At 38.0% G+C, this 9649-nt stretch overlaps 1 protein-coding gene across 1 annotated transcript in view; it reads left to right on the top strand.

Moving 5' to 3' along the window:
- The first annotated feature begins 2886 nt into the window (after positions 1–2886).
- Positions 2887–9649, top strand: part of Mettl11b (methyltransferase like 11B) — a 17092-nt gene continuing 10329 nt past the window's right edge. Inside the window, exon 1 of the mRNA XM_008824891.1 lies at positions 2887–3213. Within this exon, the coding sequence (XP_008823113.1) occupies positions 3060–3213 (154 nt within the window). The 5' untranslated portion in view covers positions 2887–3059. The remainder of the gene's footprint in view (positions 3214–9649) is intronic.

Below are 9649 nucleotides of genomic sequence, written 5' to 3'. Positions count from 1 at the left end.
AGTCAGTAAGCAGTGTTTCTCCATGGTTTTTGCTTCACTTCATGCCTCCAAGTTCCTGTCTTGAGCTCTTGCCTTGGCTTCCCTCTGTGATGGATTATAAGCTGTAAGGTGAAATAAATCCTTTCCTCCCAAGTTACTTTTTGGTCAGTGTTTTATCATAGCAATACAAACCAAACTAATACAGAAATTTCTTCCCAGTGTCAAATTGTTGGAAATGTTTGCATCCTCATGAGATTTACTGAATAAAAATGATTCAGTGTTGTATTTTCACTAGACAAGATTCTACTTCCTAGCATAGAAACCCCAAACTGGCATGAACAATGACAGACTTAGAAAACGTACCTACATCTTAATGAATGCTAGAGTCAAAGGAACACTATCTATTAATTGGCCAGGCCTAAGGGAGGTGCCTACCCGTAAACTGCAAACTGTGGCAAAGAAAAATTTGGTAACAAATTTCAATCTAGGCAAGTCCTAAAGCCAGGAATGAAAACCAGGAATCAAATTTAATGACTGTTCCTTCTTCTCTGAACAATGAAAAATGAAAATGTAGATTCAAACACAGGACAAATAGAGAACATATACTATAATCAAACAAACAAATCCTTATTTCCTTTTCAAGAACAAAATTAATACACAAAGTAAACTTCAGGTTATGGTTAGATTTCACATCTGAAAAAATTCCATGGATGATGGGAAAATTAGTTATTCTCCACTATATTGTAACACATTATCCCAAAGTTCTGCTCCTTAAAAGTATAAATACATTTCTGTGGATTAATACACTTGGAGTGGCTTAACTGGCTCAGGGGGTCTCTCAGCTGGTTACAGTCAAACTTTTGATTAGGAAATGCTTTCTTTCTAAGCTCACTTGTGAATTCTGTTCCTCCTGGGCTGCTTGAGGACTTTCTTTCCTTGACATGTGGTCTTCTCCACAGGTCAGCTTTCTTCAGAGAAAATAATTAAGAGACGGAAACCAGATACCCAAGACAGTTTTTCTATGACCTCATCTTAAAAGTGCCATCCCACAACTTCTGGAATATATCATTTTGTTCTTTAGAGTTAAGCCAGTAGATCCAACCTATACTCAAGGAGAAAGAATGACACAAAGGCATGAATAACAGGTAGAGAATGAAATTATGGACTAAATGTGTTTCTGTCCCCTCAAAATTCTTACACTGAATTCCCAAACCCCAAGGTGATAAGGTTTAGAGATGATGCCTTGGGAAGGTAAGGTTCTTCTGGATGAGATTAGTGCCACTTCAAGAAGAAAGAAATGAATGAGATAGTGCCCTTTTTAGAAGAGACACAAAGGCGTGATCACACTCCCTGCTCTCTGGCGTATGAGCACACAATGCAAAGAGGACCATCTAGAAATCAAGAGCAAGACTCTCCATAGATACACAATCTGCCAACACCTTGATCTCGAATTTCCCAAGAACTGTGAGAAATAAATGTTTATTTTTGAAGCCAGTCACTCAGCTGTAATTTTATAGCATCTTGAGGAGACTAAGATAGGAAAAATCTCAGAAGCTACTTACCATGTGTCCTATGTTTGAGGTTAGTGGATATACCTGATGTAGGGTCAATAGTACATGGAGTTCATATATATTTTCCACTTAGAAACATTTGAAGAATGAAATAGTAGTCATGGTCCCTGCAGAGAAAAGATGTGAGACACAAACTGGGCTCTGAGCTGACTTTGCAAGGGGCTCTTTGTAAAGATATAAGCAAGTGTAAGGAAATTACAAAGAATAGGCACATCATTGGCCCTAGATCTCAAGCAGTAAGGTGAAGGAGAAATGATCAGAACCAGAAGAAGATATTCATATGAAAAAACATCTAAAGTAGGAGGCTATCACTTTTTAAAATTATTTTTTATTTTATGCGTATGAGTGCATTGCCTGCATGTTAAGTGAGTTCACCTGTGTGCAGTGCCTATGGAGGCCAGAAGAGGGCATTGGATCCTCTGGAACTGGAGTTATGAATAGTGTTAGTTGACATATGGGTGCTGGGAACTGACCCCTAGTCCTTTGTGAGAGCAGCCAGTGCTCTTAACTGCTGAGCCATCTCTCGAGCCTCTGAGGCTACTTTTTGTTAAAACATACAGTTATCTTATGGTATCTACATAGGACAGTTGCTGGTTGAATGACCTTGCCTTATTTCTTAATCTTCATTGGCACTATCTATTGGCTTAAGCAGAGGGCAATGGAATCTGCTGATATAGTCGACATAGCTCAGTCTCTGGAATACAGTATCATGGAAAGAGAAGTGAATGGAGCTGAGAGACAATCAGAAGACAGCACAGAGCACAATCATAATGAGGAGGAAAATCATATTCACAATAGGCAGGAAGGAATCAAAAGGCTTTCATGAATAGATGCAGTTTAGAAGAAGCTAATGGAGGAGTCTGCTGATAGAGAAGGGTATTTAATATCAAAACAGGCTTTCAAATAATTACCTCTTGGAGATCCTTAAATATGAGAAACACATATCCATCTCTATGAAACGATTTGGGAACATTTGTACTGATGAAAGGAATGAGAGTGACTAGGATGACTTTGAAGGGTCCTTGTAATTTGAGGATTCAGTATTCCAGGAGTGATGGAAATCAGGGAATAGGATCTCCTGCAAAATATTCACAGCTCTTTGAAATGGAAATTAGGCTATTCCAATTTCAGAATCAAATTATAGCAAGTATTCAGGGTGTTAGTAGGCAGTGCTTGAGCCTGTTTGAAGCAGTAGCTTAAGAAGGGAAACGTGCTTTTCCCTGGATGAAGCAGGATCTCACTCAGCCTGTTTCCATCTTTACTTTTGGCACCTGCTGGCTTGGAGTGGTGTCGCACAAGCAATTAGACTATGGGTAGACGTGCCAAGGGCCTGACCTCCCCATGTTTGCCCTTCCCCCAACACCCCAGGACAGCCTGTCCTGATATAGATGGACCCAGGGCTGGTTTAAAATGACAGTCTCAAGTTCTTTGAGAAAGAGAAAGCTAATTCAAAGAAACAGCCAGACAAGCTTCCTTTCTCTGCAGGAATAAATATTATCCCCCTTCCCCATGGCCCACCTGGGAGCCCATTTTGCCTTTAGATCCCGCTGGCAGAAGACCGATGATGAACTCTGTCGACATAGCATGTCTTTTATTCTTCACAAGGCCATTTGCAATGACTTTTTTCAGAGCTATCTCTACCTGCTGGAAAAAATTCCCCTGGGTAAGTGAGTCAGAGCTGCTAAATGAGAGACTGAGGGACAGGAAAGGACTGAATGGATTGTGTGAGACCGTGGGATGCCTGAAAAAGAGGTTAAAACAAGGATACTCTTCAGCTAAGGAGAATCCATGACTGATGTCCATGGGTCAAACGTTTCAATGGCATTCTTTTATGCAGAGTGAAAGATCAAGTGCTGCCTGGAAAGGACTCTATTTGGGGATTTTCATGTGGTCTCAGACTCAGGGATTTGCTTCTCTAGGCGTTAGCTGCCTGAGCCCTAGGCTTAGAGAAACTCATTTCTTGAGTTACGAAGAGTATATTTAATATTTGCCCAAGTTGGAAAAATTAGATAATGGCAAATTTTAATGCAATAGTATGTTGATCAAAAATTAAAAAGAAAGATTAAATAATAATGGATCAAAATGTGCTTGGGACACATGTACGTGTGTGTGTGTGTGTGTGTGTGTGTGTGCGTGTGCATGTTTGTGTGTATGAAATCCGTGGGAGGTTGTGTGTGCATGAGTGTGTATGTGGCATTTATGTGTGTTGTATGTGTGATATATATGCATTTGTGTGTGGTGTGTGTGCTGTATGTGCTGTGTGTGGTATATGTGTATGCAGAATGTGGCATATGGTGTGTGGTGCATGTACATGCATGTGTGTATGTGTCTGTGTCTGGTTATGGTCAGGTATGTGTATGTGGTGTGTGTGGTGTTTGTGCTATGTGGTGTGTGGTGTGTGTTTGTGGTGTGTGTTTTATGTGGTATGTGCTCTCTGTGGGTACACACATATGTGCATGTTTGGTGTATGGTATGTATAGTTATGCATGCATGTGTGCAGTATGTGGTATGTGTAGTATGTGTGCTATGTGCTGTATGCACATGCATACATACATGTGTGTAGTGTATATGGCATGATGTGTGTGGTCACACATGTGTGGTGTGTGGTATATGTGGTGTATACATGCATGTTTTTGTATGATATGGGCGTGTATATTCATGCATATGTATTGTGGTATGTGCATGTATATACGCATATTTGTGGTATGTATAATATGTGTACATGCATGCATGTGTGTGGTATATATACATGCATACACGTGTGGTGTATTGCTATGTATGGTTTAATTGTGCATGTATGTTGTGTGTGTGTGTGTGTGTGTGTGTGTGTGCGTGTGCATGTTTGTGTGTATGAAATCCTCTGGCCTTCCTGAACTACAGGTTCAACCAGAAAGTCTAAGGAAGCCAATTTTAGTTTGGACTTTGAATATTAAGGATAATAGTCTGTCCTCCATTTTCATTATTTCCTCCAGTTTTTGGGAAATGGGACATTAGAAAGCTTATCGGGTTCATTTATGACAATTTTTCAACCTCTATGCAGATAGATAAATTTAGGGCACTCTAAACTGAACTATAGAGGAAACAACTTATGATTAAAGAGTGACTTTCCAAGTCCTACCCCCCACCTCTTTGATTTATATTTTTGCCCAGTGAAAGCAGAAACACTGTTTCTCAGTCCTAGTCTGTTTGCTTAAAGGTTGTCTGAAAGCCCCATTGTGCACTTGATGTCGCCCAAGTTTCCTGCTGCAGAAAACAGCTACAAGCTTTGTTTTGCATTCCAGAAACTGGGTGTTAGTAGCCTAACAGAGTCTCATTTTAGATTCTAGACCTACATACAAATACCTTCAACTCATATTTTTATGGAACTTACGGAACTGTTTACATCTATGACTTTGATTCTTATAGCTACATTATGGGCAAATATAACTACTTTTTCCTCGTACTTTCCTATTTCCTTTCTATAATTTTATTTTTCAAGAGAAGGAAAGAAAATTCAGAGATGATGCTAACTTACTTGGCTAGAGTAACAAACAAAGCAAGATCTGAAGCACCAAGCTCCTTCTGGCAGGATATATGTAGTTCCTTTGTATCCAAAGAGAAAAATTGTCACCTTATCATTTGAAAGGTGATAATGTCCTTATGGGTCTGTACATTGGCAAATCGCTGGTTTTCAGGAGACAGCCTCAGCTTCTAGGCTACAGTGCAGTAAAAGCTTCCAGCAGCATTGGCTGGTCCAGATTGTGGAGAAAGTCATTAATTGTAGCAACAGAGAAAAGAGTCACGAGTGCAGATGGGTGGAAGCTTTAAAATGATTACTGGAGAGAAAAAGGACTCAATTTACTCATTTCTGAAAGTAGCTGGAGATGAGTTAAGAGTAAAATGGTCTTTTGTTGGAAGCAAATGGATGTTAATTTGAGACAGTAGATTACAATTATATTTGGTCTTAATCTTTTATTAATCTAATGTAATCGTTCCGATTTTCTAGAAATTTTTGTTTTATCTTTATCTGTTTTTTTTCTTCTTCATGAATATTCTGATCATTTATTAATGGTCTACAACCTTTGGTAAAAAATGATATTTTTAACAAAATAGTCTGTGGAAGCCCAAAGTAAAATGAAAGAGAAAGTGAAGCTTTTTGGCTCAGGATTGGAGTTACGGCCCTTTTATAAGTTTATGTTCTTAACTCACCAGTGGCTTCTGAGGCACTTAGAGGGTTCATTCCATCAGTGCAAGTTGAATACCATTGATCTATTCCAAGTCAAAGTTGATTTAGTTTTACTTAATTTTAGTTTTCCATAAGTGAACATGCCTTGTTTTCTCTTTCCTGATAATTCAGCCTAGGTGTTTCCTTCTTCTGAGAATCACTGAGATAGCTCTGTCAACAATATCTGCTTGACAACAGAAATTGAGGATTGTATTAGTTGGTATGGGACAGACTCTGCTGCAGTAACAAATGGATTTTAAAATTCCAGTGGATTCTTGCTGTATCAGTTTTTTATATTTTGTTTATTAGTTTTCTTTTATATGTATGAATGTATTGCCTGCATGTGTGTAAGTACATCCATGTTGTTCAATGCCCGAGGAGGTCAGAAGAGGCATCATATCCCCTGTAATTGAAGTTATGGACAGTTGTTAGCTGCCATGTGGGTACTGAAATCGAACCCAGCTCCTCTGCAAGAGCAGCCAGTGGTCCTAACTGCTGAGCCATCTCTCTAGCCTTGTTTCATCATTTTTGACATGCATTGTATTATTTATTTCGATGAGAATAGCTATATTCCACATAGGCATACAGGGATCCAGGATGACATGGTACAGGTATGTCTTTATCAGCTACATATCATTCTTCACCAAGGCAAAGGAAAAAAGCATCTAAAAGTTTATCTACTAGTTTTAAGTACTTCCAACCCAAATGACATATGTTACATTTGTTTAGAGTTCATTGCCCAGAAACACAAGATTATGGACAATGTGAAAGGAGCGCTTGCATATTTAGTAATTTGGTGCTTCTGTTATGAGGAAAAACCATTGTGTTTTAGAGATAGTTACATCAGACGCTTCTTTCCGATTAACCTATTCATATTAAATGCAAGAGATATTTATGAAATATATTTGGCAAGAATTAGCATATCACATTACCAGTACTACAGAAGTACTAGTGGGTTGCTTGAAGGATTAAATTCAGCATACATGCAAAAGTCATTGGTTTTAAGTAGGTGTTAGGTTTTCCTATCATTCCTCTGAACATGGTCTCTTCTAAAGTCACTGTTTAACATTTTCTAGAGCAGGAATTATCAAAGATAACTTAATTCATTATGGGAGAGTTTTCAGACTGTAGTGATTATTATGTCTTTTAGGTTGGAAATAAAACATAGCTAAGCAGAGATGCTACCCCCACAGACCCCACCAAGTTATTTTAGGGTTTGGCTTTCCCTGTCTTTGCCAACTTATAGAGTTGATGAAAAATTAAAATAAAGTCTTTCATTCGAAGAAAGTTAGGGAGCCCCTCCTGTAGGGTCTGCACAGAGGGCTAGTTGTTTTAGTTAATTGTGGAAAGAACTGTGGTTAACCAGTCTTTTTTATTCCCTTTCCTTCCTTCCTCTGTCCAAATGCCTGTGTTAGGCAGTGTCACTCTGGCTCACTATGTGGTAACATTCAGTATTGGAGAACTTACCTTTGCTGAAACCTCCCTGACTGGCTTTAGAGGTTTATAGAACAGCTGGGATTTTAGCAATGCTGTTTAGCATAAGAGATTTTCAGGAAAAGGGAAACAAACATTATTTTTAGTGTCTTGAATGTCTTAAATCTCAGTTCATTGTCATGCCATCCTATTAGGCGTGTCCTTATTTCCACATCTTATATTGGTGCAACTCAGGCACAGAGGAATTAGATGGTTTACTAAAGGTCTTGTAGTGGCATGTGGTAGAGTAGGACAGAACTCAGACATTCCCATTCCAGACTCTTTTTAACTGTTACAGCATCTTGCCCCACAATGTGAAACTTGGCTAATGTGGGCAATAACATACATTTTTCCATCTCTATATTTCTGTCTATATATTTCAGTTCAACAGCAATAGAAAGCATGGTCTCTGAAGAGCATTGGCTATCTGTGGAGATCCATATGGGCAGGCCAGTGAGTAGATTCATGTTTCTTGTTAGATCAACCTATAGTTCATTTGGAGGTTTGGATTGAAAACACTTTCCAAAGTTGGCTATTTGGGAACCCACAAGAAGTAAAAAAGCGAAACAGATAGAAGTCTCTAGTTTGTTTATCAGTGACTAAAGGGACCTATACATAGACCACTTAGGGATGCTCATATAAGTTAACCATCAGTAATAGTCTAGAATTATCCACATTTCTTAACACATACAAGTCAATGAATACCTGTTAATCGTTTGATTTATAGAGTCTGTAATTCCTGCATACTGTTATTTAGGAATGGTTCCAAGTGATTTAGCTGAAAGACCAAAGCTTGACACTTGAGTGGGTTTGTCTTGTGACTTGCTGTAATATGTCTATGACCCAAAGGGAGTGACATCAGGAATGTCTTTATTTTTTAAAAGATAACCTGTAACCAGATGCCTCACCCAAAGAAAGTAACAAAATAGAGTAAAATAAATATTAAGAAAAATAGTTTTAAAGCAGAATCCACAAGTAGTAGGAAAAATCCTCTGCTATACATTTTTTATTTTAAGCTGTGTACAGAAAAGATATGCAGGCTTACATTTTTGGAAATATCTTGTCTACAGTGTTATTTCAAGCATTTTGTGTATCTGAATAAAGAATAATTTTTTAAAATTAAAAAAATTCTATAAAACACTTGGAATTGGGGCTGGAGGGATGGCTCAGTGGTTAAAAACACTTATTGCTCCTCCAGAGGACCACATTTGTTCAATTTCCAGCACCCACACGGTGGCTAACACCCATCCTTAACCACTTCCAGGACATTTAATGTCCTCTTCTGGCCTCTGTGGGCCCTAGGCACTCATGCAGTCAAAACACTCATACATACAAAATAAAAATAAATAAAAATTTAAAAACTTGGAATTTCCACAATGAAACTCATACAGCTAACTCAGAACTGATGTTAATTTCATCCTTGTGGCTGGCATTGCCACACAATTCATTGTTAATTTAAAATTTTTTCAAATCTTTGTTGCCTTTGCAGTGAAAATGCTGGAAGGGCATTTTTTTTTCTTTTTAAATAAATGAAGAAAAGATAATTTCCCTTTTTATTAAGCAGACATTTTCATATCCCAAATGTAAGAAGAATAAGCAATGGGTTTTGTTTTGAAGGGCTAGGATGAAATCTCAGTTTTGCCATTTACAAGTTGCTATGCCTGGATAATTTAGTTTGCCTCTTGCTTCCTTTTTTCTTTTCTCCTTTAGAATTTATATATAGCACTTACATATTCAATTAGATATGTCTGTTCCTTGCATCTATATTAATTTGATCAATCATAGTTTTTTAAAAATTATTATTGAATATACCTAATGAGGAGGAAATATTGTATAAACTGTGCCTGTTTTTATGTGATCTGTGTGTGCTTATGTCAGATTTGCCCTATAGCCACTTGCCACTTGGTTAAATCCATGTTATTCAGAGAATAGAAGAGGACCTATTGTGAATTTTTAGCATAATGGTAAGCACTAAGGCTATAAAGAAAATAAGATATAGTCATCTTAAGAGTTTGGTAGAGGAGAGCAGTCCTAGCAATCAATTTACCTATCTATCTATCTATCTATCTATCTATCTATCTATCTATCTATCTATCCATCATCTATCTATCTATATCTATCATCTATGTATCATCTATCTATCTGTCTATCTATCTCTGTGTGTATTTTTAGCTGGGGGATTCTCACTGTGTATTTCTGGTTTGCCTAGAACTCACTATGTTGGCCAGGCTGACCTCGAACTCATAGAGGTCAGTCAGCCTCTGCCTCCCAAAGTCTGGAATTATATGCATGTTCTGTCATGCTTGGCATTCTCTATGTGTATTTCATATGGGAATACAGTTGTTTAACTAGTTTGAGGGCTGGCAAGCAAATTCAGGTATATCTTACCCTAAAATACCTTTCCCTCCCTCCCTCCCTCTCT

This window comes from Nannospalax galili, unplaced genomic scaffold (assembly GCF_000622305.1).
Source record: "Nannospalax galili isolate Female #2095 unplaced genomic scaffold, S.galili_v1.0 scaffold1189, whole genome shotgun sequence".
Taxonomy (NCBI): domain Eukaryota; kingdom Metazoa; phylum Chordata; class Mammalia; order Rodentia; family Spalacidae; genus Nannospalax; species Nannospalax galili.
Note: the sequence above shows the minus strand (reverse complement) of the source record. Positions and strands in the feature narration are given on the sequence as shown.